The 20,581-nt window shown below is 36.2% G+C and overlaps 1 protein-coding gene across 2 annotated transcripts in view; it reads left to right on the top strand.

Annotated features, from left to right (window-relative positions):
• The window catches only part of LOC126869699 (glutamate receptor ionotropic, kainate 2-like), a 150,728-nt gene extending 131,734 nt beyond the window's left edge, over nucleotides 1-18,994 (top strand). Inside the window, exons 6-16 of one of the 2 annotated variants that reach the window (XM_050626569.1) lie at nucleotides 4,469-4,567; nucleotides 7,157-7,318; nucleotides 8,100-8,330; nucleotides 8,530-8,745; nucleotides 9,201-9,285; nucleotides 9,371-9,509; nucleotides 10,680-10,817; nucleotides 13,640-13,838; nucleotides 14,197-14,425; nucleotides 14,503-14,768; nucleotides 15,344-18,994. In XM_050626569.1, coding sequence (XP_050482526.1) covers nucleotides 4,469-4,567; nucleotides 7,157-7,318; nucleotides 8,100-8,330; nucleotides 8,530-8,745; nucleotides 9,201-9,285; nucleotides 9,371-9,509; nucleotides 10,680-10,817; nucleotides 13,640-13,838; nucleotides 14,197-14,425; nucleotides 14,503-14,768; nucleotides 15,344-15,580 — 2,001 coding nt within the window. In that variant the 3' untranslated portion in view covers nucleotides 15,581-18,994. The remainder of the gene's footprint in view (nucleotides 1-4,468; nucleotides 4,568-7,156; nucleotides 7,319-8,099; nucleotides 8,331-8,529; nucleotides 8,746-9,200; nucleotides 9,286-9,370; nucleotides 9,510-10,679; nucleotides 10,818-13,639; nucleotides 13,839-14,196; nucleotides 14,426-14,502; nucleotides 14,769-15,343) is intronic. The other variant, XM_050626571.1, reaches the window with a different exon arrangement.
• Nucleotides 18,995-20,581: the final 1,587 nt, after the last annotated feature.

The following is a 20,581-nucleotide window of genomic DNA, read 5'->3' as shown; positions in this document are numbered from 1 at the left end:
ATATTTTCAAATCATCTTTTTCGTTCCCTAAAATCAATCGGTGAATCTTTACGAAATGGTGTAAGTAATCGTAAACTGTGAAATAAACTTAAAAAGATCATCGCTATTCTCTACCTTTAAATTTATGCAGTTGGTCAATGTAATCTCTGAACAGCTTGAACGCGAAGGGCATTTTATGTGATTCGCCCTAAAAAACTACATCTATCTACAGTAGCGGACAAAAGTTTAAAACGATGATTTGTAAACCGGATTACAAACATCTTATACGCAAATGGTTCTTCTATTCAGTTTGTCTCTTTGAAATAACATAGCTGTATGTTTGACCTTCGTAACCTCAGAACCGTCAGTTGTTGAATACAAACAATGTAGAAGTTACAACAGTTAGTTACCGCTTAGCGCTTGTAAACAGTGGACATTAGTTTAAGACGATCTGTGTAAAACGTGAGAGTGAGTACAGTTTTTGAACATTTTGATTCTGGAATGTCAAAATCATTGTTTAGTGTACCTTTTATTGCTTAAAATTCATCTAGGTAGGAACAGACTATGGGTAAATCAAAGAATTTACTTGAAAACGAAAGGAAACAAATCGTAAGGCTGCGAAAGCAAAGTAATATCTTGACCGAAATAGCAAATATAGTGAACAGGACAGAAACGGCTTGTAAGCAAGCTTGGTATAAATTTTTAAAGGCAGGTATGTATTGCGATTAACCGAAAAACGGAAGACCACGGAAAACAACGCCGAAAATGGATCGCCGGATTCATCGATTGAGCGAAAAGGATCGTTTTCGTAGTGCAAATAATATTGCTGCGGAGATAAACTACGATAACGATACACAAATTAGTGCTAGAACTGTTAGGAGAAGATTAGAAGACTTTAACTTAAGTGGGCGAAAACCTCAAAAGAAACCACTGCTGAGTTCTACGAATCGAAAAAGACGACTTGCATTTGCTAAAGCTCATAAGCATTGGACAAGTGAATATTGTCAAAAGGCATTGTTTTCGGACGAATCGAAATTCAATCGCGTCTCTTCTGACGGGATATGGTATGTTAGTCGTCGAATTGGCGAAAGTTTGAAAACACAGTGCGTTTTAAAAACTCTTAAACATGGTGGTGGAAACGTTATGGTGTATGCGTGTTTTTCTCGAGGCGGCCCTGGTCCGATATGTCGTATCAATGGAATTATGGACCGTTTTCAATACATGGGCATACTCAAGAACACAATGTTGTCTTTTGCACGCAACAATATGAGTGATGATTTTATTTTTCAAAATGATAATGATCCGAAGCACACGGCTCGGGTTGTGAAACAGTTTCTTGAAGAAGAAAATATTACCGTGCTGCCGTGGCCGTCGCAATCACTAGACATTAAATCAATCGAGAATTTGTGGAGCATCATAAAAAAGACAGTACAAGATTATAAACCGAAAAATTTAAATGAACTTTACAATTGAAACATCTTACGGTAGATTACACATTACGGAGTAATATTACGGTAGATCAATGTAAAAAATTAATAGTTTCTATGCCAAGAAAATGTACCGAAGTGATAAGAAATAACGGATATTGAACAAAATATTGAATTTCAACAAAAATTGTGTATATTTTCTTACCAAAAATTAATATTTTTTGTGTAGTCTTAAACTTTTGACCGACAAAATATTATACAGATTTCGTTCCTTTTTTATAACAGCTACTGAGCAAAATATCAAAATGAAATTTTGTTTGTAAGTGTACAAACAAATGACTAATTAGTTAATATCAAAAGTAGAACACTGTATTTTTTATGGAAAGTAAATCAATTATTTATTTCTTCCATTTCGTCTTAAACTTTTGCCCGCTACTGTATATATAAAATTGTTTGAGGTAAATTTTCATCCTTGAACAATAACAAAATTTTCTTCTACTTCAAATAAGCAAAAATTCGGCTTCCTTTTCACTTTCATTCAAACGCGTCCGCCGGTTATTTTTCTCTAGTTCCTCTTTAAAATTGCCGTGTTCTAGCTTTAAGCTATAGATGAAGCACTTTGATCACGGCGACAGTTCGACAGAAGTTGTAGGGACGCTCCTCTCTGGCGTTCGCAAATATTCGAAATTTGTCTGTGTATACAGAGGGCGAAGCACCAGGAGGAAAAAGGCGTGTCGTGTCGTATGAATTCGTGAGGAATTTCACGATGCATCTATATTTGTCCGGGCTGTCGAGAAATTCGTGGAAGACACCTCGTTGAACGGCGCTAAAGCCAAACCCGAGACACCAAGTGGACCCACATCAACGTCACTGTATCTGCCGGCCCGATGCGATGCTACGATTTCGATAACCCTGAATACCTTCTCCTCCTTCTCCGCAGGGTCGACCTTTACGAGTCAGCAAATATGTTCTAATTATAGTTTCAATGGAATGGGAAGGGTTGTACACAGCACAGAGAATGTAGTTAAACTACAACGTGTTTGTCTTCTGGCCGCTTTAGATTAATGGTTTCAGAGAGAATTTATTGAAATACACAGTGCTTCATGGGTAATGGTTCGTTTTATTGGATAATTATTTATTTCAGTGTAATCCTAGTTATGAATTTTATTTGAAATTATCGTTTCAGATAGAATTTGTTTAAATGGTAGCTTTTGGAAACGAGTATTTTTTATTAGACGGGTATTTAATTTAATTTAAATTTAATAATCTAGTTTATTTAAGTTGTTTTTACGAAATGAAAGGATTGACTTGATTACTTCGGAGAAGATTACAACTTTGTAATTGTAGATAGCTTGGCGTCAGTATCGGGGAAGCTTATTACATTTCGTAAGAAGAAGGTTGGTAACAACAAAATTGTAACAGTGTTAGTGCGAAGCTGACCCAAGTCGCGCTATTTCATATCGTATTTTGCCATTTCTCAATAGAACAGAAACATAACAGAATCATCTTCTGTCTAAAAATGTACTAATTTTATGACCAAAAAGTTGTAATTCGGTGAAATACGATCGTAGAGAGGTACAACTGGATTTATTTGTACGTGGGATATGAAAACTAATTTTCTTTATCGACGAAAGACAGTGTAAAATGGAAGGAAGGGAAGGAATGACAAGAAAGGAAACGAAAGATAAATCGAAGGCAAGAAGAAAGAAAAGGGGAAAGAGATTGCAGAAAGGGAGAGAATCGACCAATATTAAGAGAAAGGAGAGAAAGAAAAAAGGAGTATATGGGGCAGGAAAGAAAAGGAAAGCACAAAAAAGTAAAGGAGGGAAGAAGGAAATGAGAAAGGAAAGAACGAAAGGGAAGCAAAGAGATGAAAAAAAAAAGAAAACGTATTTCTCTATAAATATCTTTTATTTAATAATTGTAAATTGTAACTATGTGTACAATTTATTTTATTCTCTTCATCTTTTATCATAATCACCTTCTCATAATTTCTTATTTCCACCCACAGCATTGAACCCTCGATCAACATCCTTAATTACTTCGCTATACGAGAACCAGGCATCGCCTAAAGGCGTTTATCTACAGTTTCTCGACTTTCCGAACAAAAATTACTAAAAAGAAACCAGTTAGTCAACAAACCATCAGAGCACTTCCGCGATACGTCTGGCCTCCGTTTACAGACACACTTCTTATAGTTAGCACAGAGTTCCCAAGTTATTTCCCGCTTGTTGCATCGAGATAACAAGGAAGCAAGGCGAACGACCGTTCAAACGTTGGTCCGCTTAAGATTCCAGATTTCACGGTTGCTGGTGTATAGTGATCGCTCCTCGTCGAATCAGGTCGAGCCCATTGAGACGCGTGTACACTATGATGGATCGCGTTTTCAGAGGTCAGCGTGAATTGGCCGAAACGTCCGAGATAGATGACGCACTATTTGGAGGTTTGGCTCCGCCGCCAAGTAAAAATGGGACGCGGCTGGCAATTGACACTTTTTAAAATTATGTCGCGACTAAAGCTAGGAATTATACACAATTTGCGTGCAACATAGTATATAGGGTGAACCACAGGTTTTAATCATCTCCGTTATTTTCGCTGTTAATGGACTGACCGAGATTCTTTTTGTCATAAATAGACCGTGAACGTTTATGCATTTATAGGAAATTTTAATGTACTCGTTACATTTAGAGGATGAAACAAATTTCTGGTTATATTGTATTCTTTTAGTTGCGTTATAAATTGAAACGACAAACAAAATTCTTACTTCGGTATAAATTAATTTTCAATGTCACTTAATAAATGCAAATTTAGTATTAGAAATTATTGTGATTTTTTGTAGTGTTCTCTGGCCCATATACAAACGTCGATTGTAATCTAATAATTTTTATATCGCGTAATTGCAAAGGAGGAGTGTAACGTAAGCTAAAAGAATGTAAGACTTAAGCTAAATTGTTAGACTAATTTTTGTTCTATGTCATAATTGTTCTATGTTACAGCATATATAACTTTCTATATTTTCAACGCTATTGTCATATTATGTTCAATACTTCTATGAATTGTAGGACTCGACGAAATTACCCATCTGGGAAGTGCGAAATAAAACAACGACCAACATTACAGGACTCAACTTGCGGGAAAATGACGTAGAAGGAATTAATTGGGTAAATATAAAAAGTTTGCTTTTTAAAATTTAAATGTTCTTTATTTCACATAATTTAAATTTTATTTCAGAACAAATTCATTTAGTTACTCTTTATTTGAAAAATGGTTTCTTTCTTTTATTTAGTAATAGAAACCTTTAACAAAATTATTAATTTAGTGGTGTTGATATTCTTAAAACTTATTCTTAGAAATTCTTAAAAATGAATTTAGTAATCGTCGATATTTCTGATGGCGATGTTCATATATAGCAAATATATATTTTAGGTGTTGATATTTTTGGTACTCAATGAACGTAGAGTACATGATGGTTTTTTTATGAATTGGCACTGTCGGGACTAAAATAACTTGATTTAAGCTCCCAAGAATGTTTCTTAAGATCGTAGAATTTTATAGCTCAGACATTTCATATAATATTTTCTTAATCAAATTAATATATGTTATGAACTACTTTTAAGAATTTAAAATTTGCTAAGAATTTCATCTTCAAAAATTGATAATAATATGGCGTACGTATAATCCAATATATTTTACATTAAATGAAAATTGATTTTGTCGTTCCTTAAATTTTTCTCCATTATCCTGCACTCTGTAATATTAAATTCCACGTAAAGAACTATAAAGAACAACCATGGGCATAGCAGTCGATACGACAAAAAAGCAGAAGATAAATGAACGTTCGATAAAGCTCATTTTTCTTGAATGAGGGGAAGACTTTTCTTGTAATCAGCAAATTAAAAATTTCTTTATTCAAACATATTCTCTAGTCATATATCAACTTACAACAAGCTCATAAGATTTCAGTCATTAGAAGTTCCGTTCTAATTAAAATCCGTCACAATTTGTTTTCTGTCTTGACAAAACCATATGTATGTTACTTTATTTATACCTATTTTTCAACAATACTACGTTTATGCAGAAACTCCACGAGCGACATTTTGCTGTGCGATATCGTTGCGATCAAGTGTCTGTCTTTATCGTTCTTAACAGAGAAAACAGAAAAAGGCACACGGTGAAATTATTTGACTGATCCTTTCTAGCTTGAAAAATAAAGGTATCTTCGAGAGTTTCTTCAAATAAACAATACAAATAAATCAATGTATTACTTATAATTAATGCATGCGTACATATTGAAAAATATGATAAAAAACGTTGAACTTTCCTACGACATTCTTCTTCAAAGTATTCACTGCAATAAAACACTGCAGTAATTCTAAAGTACAGTTAGTATGAAATCAATAGAAAAAAATTAAAAAGCTAAAAATAAGTCTCTATTACACCACATCGGAAAAAGTGGGTTAGAAGAAAGTTAGAAACAGCTCTTCGGTATCTATCCCCAATTTCTTCAATCAATTTTCATGTACGTTTTCCCAAACTTTCAACCACAATGTTTTTCATATGAAAAGGGTCGCTTAAACGGTGGTCCATCGGACCTCGAGGTTCGAAGTAATTTCTTCATTAACTCCATGGTACAGTGGAGTATCGCGTGTTCCGCTTCGAGGATACAACAACGTGAGGCCTTCCGTTTTCCGGAAAATCTACCCGCGACACGGTACTTCCGAGCAGCTGACGGCCTGCCTTAATTTTCGTTTCATTAGCTCCCGCCAATTCACTTTGTATCGCGGCCCTTCGCTGAATAGAGAGGCGTTACTACACGCTCGCAATATCGTTTCCCTTTCTCCCATATGCTAACACGGGCCCCCATGAAACGATTAAGCGCGTTGTTTTATAATTTTGGGAAATTGGACGGCTTAATGTTTCATTTCTCGTTACAAAGAACCGCCGTAACAGTAGAACGAAACTCGCTGAATTACAAATATTACGGTGCATGTCTGATGACTGAGATTCTTTCCTCAAGTTGTGTAAGATCGAGGTTGTTGGAATTTTCTCACTGTTCCGAGAAATTATTGTGACTGTTGGCTGCAGGTCTTCTTGGAGATATGAAGGTAATTTTAACGTTCTTGCGTTTTAGATCAAGGAATTCCTCTATAGTGCAGATAGTTTCACAGTCATGAAGATCTTCGTTTGAGATTTTGTTGAGGTGTTTGAAAGATGGTTGTATCGTTAGTTTGTACAGTCTAAAGTTATAAAAAAGGAACGAAGAATAATTTATGAGCTTGCAATACGTTCAATGGTGTGGGTTTACTATTTTTTGAATATTTTATTTGAAAATATTAATATTTCGAAAATTCGATAAATAATAATATTATGTCCATATAGTGAAATAACAGCTGAAAATTTCATATGACAGCATTTAAATTTTATGAGGGTGTACAATTAGCTTGTTACAAAATTTTATGAAACAGTTGAATTAATTTAAAGGAATCTCCTTCGTTTCACTTGTAATTTAAAAATGCAATAGCCTGAAGATAAAGTGTTCTTCAAACAACAAAGCTACGACATTTTACAATTACTTATTAAAACTGGTAGCTACTAAGTGTCAATTTTATTCTGCCACGATATTCCGCAATATCATACATAATCGTAATAACCAGGAAGGATAGAATCATTGCAAACTTTATATTTTGTTAACGATAGTCAAGTATCCTCTGATTCTACTAAACGGTATCGTGCATTTTCTCTTGGCAAAGGTGGAATCCGCTATTCTATACGATGCCGTCTTCATGTTCTACAACACGCTGGAGACCTTAAACGCAAGGAACATGTCTGTAGATATTGACCCGCTACCGCTCTCTTGTGAAGGGGAAAAGAAATACAGCGCAGGTCTCGACATTATCAACCTAATGCGCGAGGTAAAGCCTTCCCGTACATACGAACATATTAAATTGATGCATATGAAGACTATAGGGGAAGAGCACAATAAGTTACATCTTTTATTTTTTACAGAGAAACCTTTTTAGCATTTAATACATTTTCAATCAATTCCATGTTAACAAAATTTCTTTTTCACTTGGTCTTTGATCTAAATATGCGTTCTTTTGTTACCTTCAAGATTTCCAAAATATTGCTGGCAATAATTGTACCTTTGACAATCATAAAACTTTACCAACTTATCAACTAGTTATAAAAGACCGGTATCTATGAAAATTCTCCTGCTCAAAGTCCTTTTGATAAGATAAAGAAATCAAGAAAAACGTAATCATCATGCTTTTCTCCTGAGACATTCGTATGAAATATTGTTCGTTTGAAATTGGAATTTAGAACGCGCCAATGCCACTCATTAAACTTTGTCCTATCGTCGATTATCAACCGTATTAAGGAAGAAGAAATTCACTATAAATTAGGTATGTTTAACGTTAAAAAGATTTATAATAAAAATATCATTGTCGCGATATTGATATGTACTAATATATTAATAAAAACGAAAAATTGTCATAATAAATGTTAATGAACTATGTCAATGTCAGTAAATTTTCAAAAATTAATTTGATGGAACTCAGTTTCTACAGCCACTCAAGCTAGCTATATCTAATTTTTAAACAAAAACCATTGTTACAAGTCATCCGGACGCTTTCTGACACTTTATGTTAATAAGAAAATAAAGCATAGATTTAATGGCCACGGTTCCTACAGCTATCCGACGAAGGAAAGATCGAAGGGAAGCTCACAGGGCCAATAACGATCGACGAAAATGGTCGACGTCAATCCTTCCAAATACAAATTATAGACGTGAGACCGGGTGAAAATGTACAAACAGGATATTGGCGCCCAGATGGTCTTCACTCGATCAAAAGCGAAAAGGAACGTGAACGTTACTTGTACAAATCCATTGAACTGAAGAAGTTCAAGATTACTACTAAAGTAGTGAGTATTCTCTGACATTCTTAGGTATTTGTAATTATTAGAATATTCTTGTTGATAAAATACCGAGACTTGAATTTGTTTGAGAAGCAATATGGTCGTTCGGCGACAAAACCACTAATTAAGAAGCTTTGTGAAAAAGAGCGTGTAGATGTGTAATATTGATATTTTTCGAACGTGCTAATTAACTGTAATTCATCAGGGACCACCGTATATCATGGAAGTGCCGGAAGGTTCAAATCGAGGTATACTGATTGACCAAAGACGGTACGAGGGTTTCTGCATTGATCTCATCGACGAGATTGCCAAGCTGTTGAAATTTAAATATGAGTTCGAATTAGTACCGGATGGAAGTTATGGCAAGTACGATAAAGAAACGAAGCAATGGAACGGTTTAATCAGACGTCTGCTGGATCATGTACGTAATTGCTTGCAACCACGTTCTATATAATTAAAGATGATTAATGCGAAGATTTCAAAGATTTCAATTTCTTATTTCACTTTTAATTCTAGGCATATGGTGACCAACAGATTTCCATATATCACTAAATAAACTAAATTTTACTTTTTATTATATTTTATTATATCTTTCAGACAATATTAAAAAACTGAAAAACAACTACTATTAATCAGATTGTTTCATATGAAACATCCGACTCTACTGTACCAATTTTCTAAATATTACAATAAATTTGTGAATAAATTTTTTTTTAATCTTTATAAACCTATCTATCATTGCGTATAATTTTGAAGTTTTGCATCTATACATATATATTTTATATGTATACAAAAAATTATTTTCTCTTCTTTAGTAATTTAAAAGAAAGTTCAAAAATTCAAGACTTAAACTAAAAGCGCATGAAATCCTTTCAGGACGCGGATTTAGCTATTTGCGACCTGACGATCACGTACGAGCGAGAAAACGCGGTCGATTTCACGATGCCCTTCATGAATCTAGGTACGGTATCTTTAATTTCTTATCGCGTTCTATTTTCACAATAAATCTCGTGACATTGCTATTTTATCCGATATGTCCAAGTCAGGTATCAGCATTTTGTACAGAACACCGGAGGAAAAAGAACCGGACCTGTTCTCGTTCCTGTCACCGCTGTCACTCGACGTCTGGATTTACATGGCGACTGCTTTCTTAGCTGTTTCGATAATGCTATTTGTGCAAGCTAGGTAAGATTTTAAAGAAAGATAACAAGAACTTTATACAAGAACGGTGCTCCAGGTTTTAATAGCTAAACTTTGTTAGTATATTCTATAGATGGGTGTAAACAAACAAAAAATGTTATACATATAAATATATATCTTATCAGTTATAAGTGTTTATTACACTTATAAAACACAACATACAAAGAGATCAGTAACAGACCTGTACTTACTATGCTATACAACAAGAATACTATTAATCAACATGATCATTAGCTGTCAATTAGAGGTATATGAGAACCCGAAAATATCTCGTAATTCCAGATTCCCGAAAATTTTAAAATTATACAGACGGATACAGTATGGAGCAGAAATAATAACGAAATATGCGAGAGATATAATATTTTATAATAAATTATTTTATTATAAAGTACTAAAATGAAATAATAAAAATGTTTTATTATAAAATATTGTATCTATCATGCATATTTCGTTTTTATCTCTGCTCCATATTTTATTTTATATAATTTTATAATTCTCGAGAATCCCGAAATTCTAGCAAATCCCGACAATCTTGCATTACGAAATCCTTTCGGAACCTGTCCTGACCCGTACCGACCCGATGTCTTACCGACCCATCCCGAGCATCGCGTTCCTGTTATTTTCGGATTCTCGCACATTTCTACAGTTTTAATATTCCATTTCAAAATATCCACCGTTTATATCAACGGAAAGCTGATCGCAATAAAAAGTTGCATTTATTGTTCAATAAAGCTTATTTTAATTTTGTTTTGCCTCAGTGAATCAACCTGTTCTTTTTGATACTTGTTTAATATATATTTCTTTTTTAAAGTTATTCACACATAAGAGTTTATGTTGTTTATGTCGGAGATCAAAGTTTCTGTGTATCTCGTACTTTTACTGTAACTTTTCAGTAATGATTTAAATAACCAATATTCGTGTAAGATGTCTTGCTTGATTATATCCGTAGTATATACCGACAAAGTTTGGCTATTAAATACTGAGATATCCTACATAAACCAAGTTTTCCTTTTCTGAAAAGAAAATTTTCTTTAAAGTACGTTTCTTATGTTTCTGAAAAGTGTAACAAAATTAACTTCTAAGAGAACGATATTAAAGAAGTAGAATAGCGTGCGCTTACAGGAATCCGTGCTTAAAAAGAAGGTTTATTTACAGAATAGCGCCAGGCGAATGGGACAATCCGCATCCCTGCAATCCAGACCCGGAAGAATTGGAAAATAGTTTCGACTTGAAAAACTCTATGTGGCTCACTGTCGGCTCTATGCTGCAACAAGGCTCTGATATACTCCCCAAGTAAGTTCAAAACCGGCAAACTTAACAAAGCACCTATGCTACCGCAGCCTGTCTTACATGCATGCAAAGCCGTGCGATAATCGTGAAACACAGCCGCAACACCACCGCAAAGAGATGCTACTGTGTCTGTTTTGCCTTGTGTAACTACAACTCTGAAATTACTCGCGAGAGTTCCAGCAAACTGGACGTTTGTTGGTTTATTAATAACTGTTCAACACAAAATAAATTTTTCGCAAATGGAATTTTAATATATTTTAGAAAGTATGTCGTATCTTCCTCAAGATATTCATTGTCAAACACACCACGAATTGTATTCCATGAATACTGTAATGAACTTGCTCGTTGTAATATCAATACACTGTTAAGTTTACATAAGATTTAGATTTGGTAGTCAAATTTAATAAAAACCTATTTAAAAGAATCTCTGGCTTAAAGTAGCAAGAGACCGCGTCAAACGGTCGAAACGAGACGAATTCCTCTGAATACAAAGACTAAAATATTCTGATAACTAAAAGAAGCTAGAAGGAAAATAAGGAAATAAAATATTGCGGATCGTTTGTAGAAAGGTGTACAGAGACGGTGCCAAAAGCAGACGCGGCCCTTTTTTTCTCTCCCCCGCAGCCGTTCCCGTGTCTCCCAGCTATCCTCTTTTTTTCACGACAATTAAGCTTAACGAGCCGCTGTTTGCCGGACATATTTGAGGCGGCTTCCCACTTATTAACGCCGGCACGGCGCTAACTCTCCGCTCGTAACGTCGCGCGTGTTTGCTCGCTACATACTGACGACGTTCCGACTAAAGACGACGACCACGACGGCGATGCTGACGGCTAACAACGGTGAATCCTCCTAACTGCCTCCTAGCCGCTTGTTTATGCTACGCGAAGGTAGCATGAATCGTCGTGATTTGCATAGAAGTAATATTTGAATGTCTTTTACAACCGACTTGGATCTAAAGGAGAAATGGTCTAAGGGTAAGATTTTTATTATTTTTGAGAAAAATCCATGACATCGATGTCAGCAAATGATTTTCTGTAGAATAATTTATGTATTATCGTCGTTGCTAGACTACGAATGTTTATGCACATATATGCATAACTGAATGCGCTAAAGAAATAGAATTTAACTAAAGATTTATTATACAAATATCGTAACTAACAAGGTACTATACCTTGAATATTTCATATACACATCTGCGCATTATGTATATTCTGTAGATTTTCGTACGCTTAAATTTCGCATAAATGCTTACATAAACATCTGCAGTCTAGTCATTACATTTTAGCGGGTTGATGAGTCGCTCTCATTTATTCTACTGTACGTAAGATGATTTAAAAACTGTTGTAAACTACTTTACAAATCCATTACTAACTTGTGTGTTAGATATTAAGAAAAAAGCAGCTTGAGTTTAAGAAAATTCCTTTTCACCATTGTGCGAAATAATCGCAATAGAAATTGTTCGTTAAATTTGTAGATATACTGTTGTACGCACATTTGTTAAAATTACGTATTGGAATTATAGTTACGTGTAGTTAAATGCAATTACTATTCACCATAAAATTTACTTTACATTATTAAAAAGTTACGGATCAAAAGAAAAAATTCGTTGCCAGAATTTCGTGGAATATTTCTGTGGAATAAATGGGAGTATCGCTTATCGATTTCGCGCGGCGGCAATTTAATCGCGATCCATTTGTCGGCGAAGGCAAGCTAGCCTCGCGAGGAAACAATGTCCTTTGTTTCTGTTTACTCGGCGTCCTGTACACGCTCGCGTGACACAGAATATCCGCACGCGCGCCATGCTCGGCAAACAGGAGTCATTTGCATACGCGGCTCTTTAGCTCGCGCTTAATTAGGAAAACGCGATGCACGCTGTCTCTGTCGCCGCTTCTGCGCTTCTAGCGTATCGTCGAGATGCTTCATCCACTCATCTCGTAAGTACCGGACGATTTATCTAGACGACGTAGACCGCGATTGGCTGAACCGTAGACAGATTTCATGTTGAACGAAAATTCATAGCGTGATCTTTGTAAAAGCATAGATCATAAACCATTTTGTATTAGAGTTTATCAGGCTCAAATGTAACAGTTGAATTTTGGAATTCGATTCTATTAGAGTTATAAGAATACTATATTCTAAGCTCGTATATCTATTGTGTTTGACACTATCGAAACCATAAAAGTTTATCTTCGTGATAATATGAACTGATATTAAAAATATATACGAAAAATAGAATAACGAAACTGTAATTTTAGGAAATTAAGATATTTAGTCAACTAAACTGTAATAAATGAAAGAAAGCTAAAATATTTGTGTTTATAAATGAAAAAGAATTAAATGAAACCAACTTTACGTTTGACTGTAATGATCTGTAATGAGCATAGATTCGATGCAACTAACTCCAACTCGCGTCAATCCACCTCGACCCATTCTTACTCGCTTCAACCTGTTTAATTTGCATCGATCAGCTTCGATCAGTTCTACTTCACGTCAATCCGCTTTGATCAGCTCCAATTCTCATCTGTTCGTTTCGACCAGTTCCAATTTCCATTGGTCAGCTTTGACCAGGCCCAATTTACGTTGATCCGCTTCAAACTGTCCCAAATCAAATCAACCAACTTCGACCAACTGCAATTTCCATCGACTTTCTTCGATCAATTCTGATTCCAGTTAGCTTCAACTAGTATAAACTCATTTTGATCAACTACAACTCACATCGACCTATCCAATTAGCTTCAATTGGAACATCTGTAACTCCTGTCAGCCTACTTGGATCAAACACGTTCAAATTCTAATCACTCTTGTATTTCTATTGTTTCACTTAGAACACCTTCGATTCGAATGGTGGCTGGTATGTGGTGGTTCTTCATTATGATTATGGTTTCTTCATATACTGCCAATTTGGCCGCCTTCTTGACGTACGACAAGAAAGAAAATCCAATCCAAGGTGTCGAAGATCTTGCTAAACAGACGAAAGTCAGATACGGAGCCGTGGATGGTGGATCCACGTCCACTTTCTTCAGGGTAAATTTCTACCTTCCGACATTTCGGAATATTCTAATATCTAGACTGCGAATATCTGTACATTTATGGAAAATTTACTTATTTAAATGCGCAGAAATATGCAGTATGCACGTGCAATATGCAAAGATATATAAAGCATATAGTTCATATATAAAACATATAAAGAAGTGGAACGTAATTAAGAATGCATTCCATCAGGAAATATAATAGCGAATACTACACTTGAGATGTTTTATATATCTTTGCAAATTACGTACATTCTGTACATTTTTAAGTTTCTAAATTTAAAAAATGTACAAATATCCGCAATCTATTAAATATTTATCTCCGTTTAACAATAACGTCATTTCGATTACAGGATTCCAATTATACGACATATCAACGCATGTGGGCCACCATGCAGGAAGCAAGACCAAGTGTGTTCACGAAAACGAACGACGAAGGCGTTGAACGAGTGTTGAAAAAACGCGACTATGCTTTTCTTATGGAGTCTACCACGATCGAGTACAGAATGGAAAGAAACTGTGATCTCGACAAGATTGGAGGTCTTATCGATAACAAAGGATATGGTATCGCCCTGCCACGGAGTATGTTCCACAATCCTTCAATGTTATTTCGAATCATATCGGCGCGAATCTTTTGAAATATGATCCTTTTTCGTTAGATTCTGAGTATAGAACGCCCATAAACGGCGCGATATTGACGCTGCAAGAGAAAGGGGTGCTCCAAGACCTGAAAAAGAAATGGTGGGTGGATCGGGGTGGTGGGTTGTGCACGAAAACCGAACAAGAACCGTCATCGTCAGGTGAATTAGGAATAGCCAACGTCGGTGGTGTTTTCTTAGTCCTTCTGATCGGAACTTGCGGCTCGTTCATCATCGCTGTCTTTGAATTCCTGTGGAATGTACGAAAGGTCGCCGTGAGGGAGAAGGTGAGTCTCCTCAGCCGCGTCTCCTCCTGCTCACAAGACCGTTATCTCACCCTTGGATCTCTTTTACCCCGAAACCAGTGATAAATTTTCCTCTGCGTCGCGTGTATAAGAAAGCGAAGGAATCATTCTTTCTCATAAAAATTGTCTTTAAATTATTCTTGAAGAAGGAAATGACAAATAATAATTATTAGATTATCTTGACCGTCTCTGCAAGTTTAAGCGAATTTTAAAGTATATTGCTTCGCTTAAATTGAACATTTTTATTTAACAGAATTTTGCAATAGTGTTCGATTACCATCGATTTAGAATACTTCGTAGAAAGAATAATTTTTAAGGAATGAAACAAAATTCGTTAATAACAATTTTAAATGAGATAAGTTATAACCGTATTGTATAATCATATTTTGGATCACTCGCTATCTTAGTTATATTATTGTAATTTCTTTCTTATCTTGGTAAATATTAATTAAAGTAGCAGCAACACTTTTAATCGGGGTTTTATTCAAATTAGATTCGAGAGTATGGAATTAAGCAATGGACCGACTTGTGACAGTTTCTTGTGGACGTTTTTGCAGGTTACACCATGGGAGGCGCTGGTAGCAGAATTGAAATTCGCCGTGAACATTTGGGCGGAGACGAAACCCGTTAAAATCTCGAAAAGCAGCGGCACGAGTTCGATGGAAGGCGGCATCGGTCGGGCGGCCTCCACGGCTCGTTCAATCGTCGGCTCGTTCCTTCGTCTCGACATCCTCGACAAATTCGATAAAGATAACAATACCAATAATCACAGCGACGATCGCAAGATCAACTAAAATTCCAGCAAACTGTCGATCATTCTATCATTATACATTAAGCTGGTTATGTTACAAATTGAGGGTGAACAATTTAAGTGCTAATTTTTGCAACATGATATTTTATTCTTCATGAAGATTATGCACACTGTAACAGATTTTAATCTTAAGATTTTTATCTTTTGTGAAATCTTTTCTAATCTCTAATTTTTCAAAATTTGTTTCTTATTTATTACTACTATTATTACTATAATTCATAGTATTAATTACTAATTTCTGTGGCTATTCATTAACAAATAAACTGTATAATTAAGTTCGATAATAATTGCTTCATTTACAACAAAATGATATAATATAATCACTGATAATCTACAATAATAGGGACAACAGAAAGAAAACAAATTCGTCGGTAATATTTAAAGAAGCATAGAACAAAGAAGGAGAAGAAAGGACACCATCAAGAACATCCTGTGCCCTCGCGCATAAAGTCGTCATTCTCTCGACTAGTCGCAGAATAGCGACGTCATGGAAGGCAGAAATCTTCGCTGTAGGTCCAATAAGAAAGAAATTCAACAATATTTAGACTCGGCTACAATGGCATTGACAAACCGTGCCCTTGGTTTAGGAGATTTTCATTCCTAGAAATCACCTGCAGGTTTCCTGATACCAGCACCCCCCCGGGAGCAAAGCGGCATCTTTGTGTCATTATTACCAAGGAACGTAAACGTTGGTCTTTGGCAAGGGGACACATTTAACTTTACCGACTTGACGTCGTTCGCGTCAAAGAAAAGTCGATGGACACTTAACCCCTGAAGGGACGCCAATAATTCTCTGAAAGACTGAATTATCCTTCCAGTGTTGTATTTTCATCTATTTTGGGGAATAATGGAAACTATTTAAACTACGTTAGCACGTTGAATGAGAGTAAAAGTTTTGATGTTACTTCTTTATTTATCGAAGATTGTTTGTCAAAGATTGTACTTCTTTCTCCTTTTAGTCATTTCATAAGTTAGACATTTTAATCGCTAGTTTCAAACAGCATGAATTTCGAATATGAAAAATCGTATAATTCTAAAATTATTGGCGAAAAGAAATGTTGGGAGTTTTTTTCTTTCTAGAAATACGATTGTATTAATTTCAAGCATGTCCAATAGACGCGGTAGTAAAAGCTGAATAGATGAGAGATATGGGAACGACCTGAATTTAATCTGAAAATGTATCTCGAATAATTGTATTAATTCATTTCATGATTTACGTCTGGGAATCTTTAAAATCGTTAACTAGAATTATTTCTATCTTTAAATTACTAATTGAAAGAAAACTAGGATTTAAAGATATGTTTAAGTCTTTTCTATATCCCATTCAGTACGTCGTCTACTAAGGCTCTTGAACGCGAAGCTTTTTTGCTCGAAAAATATGCCGAGGTCGATTCGATTCACTATGCCGTCACGATGACCAGAATGCGGAAAAGCATTACGACTAATTCGTGGCGTCAGAAAGGAATGGATTCCGAAGTATGAAGTCGTATAAGCAACAGCTACCGGCAGTTTGGTGATAAAGGTGTAAGGACATCGATTAATACTCGTTTTCATAGCTGTAGTAAAAGCGGGTAACACGATTACAGGCAACATTTACGGAAGCCGAACGAGCTGTTAACTGTACGGTATTTTTGCAACGGGATGTTCATAATCGCGAGCGTTTCATGAAACGAAACTTTCTTCTTTTTACGGTTTTACTGACGCGTCTTTTATGAGCCGCGCGTGTTTAGAGCCTGATATGGAAGTGGGTGTATTATTAACTGAACAGTTGCGTGTCACGTTTTTAGCTGAACATCGTGAATATTTTACCGAGTTTACCGACTATGAGATAAATGAGAAATCTACGGACTGAAACGTATGTATATATGTAGAGGTTGTTGCACACTTTAACATATTGCATCAAAGGTGTATTAAATTAAGAACTTATGGTGTCTGATTTATTTGGAATAAAATTGTAATTATATTTGCTACAATCTCTTTCAGAAAAATATTTGGAAATTTTGAAAGAAAGGATTTGTAATATTATAGGGATACGCATAAAGAAGAAGATAAGAATACAAATAATTACAACATACCACATACGTACAACGTACCACACACGTATAAACAATAAAGTTGCTTCTTTTCAATTTAGTGTGGTACAGTTGTAAAATACGCCACAATTTAGTTTAGCGATGTTTAATTTTATTTTTTTTCTTTTTTTGTACCTTACGTAGTAACTGTTACTGCAATTCCACATTTTTCATAATTTCGTTTAGCTTACTACGACGCTATTCGCATACGATTTTACATATTTCTCCATCCATTTACGAATCGTTCTCTATAGGGAATCTTTCGCTTTAATAACACCATGTTGACCTTCTCCTTAACGATGCTTTCCAGCAATAAAACACATCTCTCTCGCGGAGTATCGAGGTAAATCCAAGGGAACGAACGGCTAGCGAAACCGCAGTCGGATGCGATTCAAACGAGCGGGGATTTAAGCGGCTAGCGGATTCAGATTATCGAAGGAATCCCCTTAATCGACGCCAGAATAAATCGTTGCGAGGGTTTAATTAAGTTTTATAGTACGGGCATCCGAACCGCCGTTATGCATGCGTACCCGGCGTGTTATCTACGATACATCTTCATCTTGGCGACGCTAACTTGGCCGATCGAAGCATCCTGCCGATGCTACGCGCTCGCGCGCTCCTTCGCGATCTTATCGCGTCACGGCGAAAAACAACAGGTGTACGAAATCACGGCACCCTCTTCGAGATCTACCGACGACTCTCTTGTTCTTCTTTACGACCGCGCCGAATTTTAAATAGAATCGTACGACCGTCTCCTCGTCTTTGCCTGACGATGTTGCATCTGCATCTCGACGAGATAATTTAACGTTGATCATACTAGATGGTTGTACAGAGAGATAATATCTTGTCGATCAGTAAATGATAGTTAAAATTGTGAAATTGAAATGGTAAACGATGTAGAGAGTCAGTAAATTCTATATCAAAGAAGATCATTTGAGAGCTACTTTAAGATATAGTAGTCTATGTTGTATATACGCCAATTTTTCTGGCGTGTTCAACGCTTTCCTTGGTAATCCAATAATCCATTACCATGTAAACGTAATAAATGCAATTGTATTTGTGAGTGCACGTGCTGGAAGTGAAGATTCCTGACATAAGAAGAAAAATTGATTTCTGTTAATTTTGTAATAAATAAAAATGGCGGACGTTAACATGAACTCCACTGATTTCCCAAATATGTACGTATTTGTTGCTAATATAAAACTTAATCTAATATATGTTGAAGTAATTACTTCAAGAAAAACTCTACAACTTTTCTTCTCAATATCCGTAACCTAGAGACCGCTGTTACGAAGAGAATAGAATTTCGTGAAAAATATTCAAAATAAGGAGAGGTCCATATTATTGTGTCCTTGAATATAAATTTTGTTTTGGGTTACAAGGTCTAGAAACAAAAAAGATATAAGTAGATTTCTATTGTTGTTTCTTGTAGCCTTCAGCTAGAGCTACACACCACGGTTAACTTTTTGGTAATGTCCTTTGCTATAAATATATAAACGTGTTCCCTATCATAGTTTCCTATTGTATCGTAACACCGTAAGAGTGAAGATCTGGATCAGTATACATTATAACTGTACTTATACTTGTACCTATGCTTATATCAATATATTTTTCTATTACAATTTCATCCACTCGTTCCACTATCAGTCAACCTCAACAATATATAATTATTTCTTAAATTACAATATCTATTTGCTAAGGTTCTTTTCCCGATTGAAGGTACCCAAACAGTAAATCTTCCAAACTTCTGCACTGTGTCTAAGTAACCAAATTAGACAATGTGTTTAACGAGTAATGAAGTGAAGATTCAAATTCCTCTGAAAAGCCAGTGGTCCGTGAAACGAATTAAAAGCGAATCTCTACTAAAAGAATCCAAGAAACATAACTGATCATACAGCTGAACCTAACGGATTCTCTTAAATCTACCCCGCTTCCTTGCCAACGAAAGCTCCATTAACCCTTTTCCCAGCACCAACGTCTCAACCCTCTCTGAGCGATAGATATCGGTAGATAAACCGTCGAAGACTCGGTATCAGTCGGCTCCATACCAAGAAGAGTTGGATTCGCGAGATTGTCGGCATACCAATCGTCCACGTACCCTACGCCCGATCGGCGAGCGAAGAGACCATCCACATAAAATCCAAAGGTGTTAAGCAAGGGGAGGCGCGCATGGAAGCTGAAACGGTGCCTCTCTCAAAGAGGGAACCGCGCACGGCGAGCGAGCGCCGGCTCGTAGGAATTGAAATTGATTTCGGTCGACTTCCATTACTCAAAGAGGACCGGGGAACGCGCACCGACAAAAGTCACGGCCCGATCCTGCGTGGATAAGAGGCTTGCCCCCGTAGCCAGGACCCGGACTCCGCCAGTCGGACCAAGAGGTTTCGAGTCGGCCGTGGCCCAGGAATTCCTGGCGAGTTTTACCAGCGGGAGAGAGGGAATCCAGACTTTTCAGCTTCTTCTTCTTCTTCTTCTTCGTCTTCTTCTTCTTCGTCTTCTTCGTCTTCTTCGTCTTCTTCTTCTCCTCTCGTTCATACGTCGCCCCTCCATCGTGTTCCTGCGATGGTGTGGAATCAATTTCGTAGTTGAACCAAGCTTGCCGACGATACGAGTGCTCGCTAGGGGATGAATGAAGAGACCTCGAGGGGGTGGTTGAAGGATGATGGCACTGGTTTTTGAAGGGTTGACGAGGTGATGAAGTGGGTGGAATTAGTGGACGAGGACCGTAGCGATGAATTGTTTATCTTGTTAATGGGGCTAATGGTGCTGAGGTTTGGTTAGGGCTTGTGCGGAAAACTGACGTTTGGTTTCTGCTTGATTGTTAATCTTTGGTGTATTGTGTTTATGTTTGGAATTGGAGGTATGGGATGAAGGTAATAACGTAGCTAGTAGCGGTTGTTAACTCAACAGTTAGA

Source organism: Bombus huntii, chromosome 9, assembly GCF_024542735.1.
Source record: "Bombus huntii isolate Logan2020A chromosome 9, iyBomHunt1.1, whole genome shotgun sequence".
In the NCBI taxonomy this organism is placed as follows: Eukaryota; Metazoa; Arthropoda; class Insecta; order Hymenoptera; family Apidae; genus Bombus; species Bombus huntii.
This window is presented reverse-complemented; position numbering and strand designations above follow the sequence as displayed.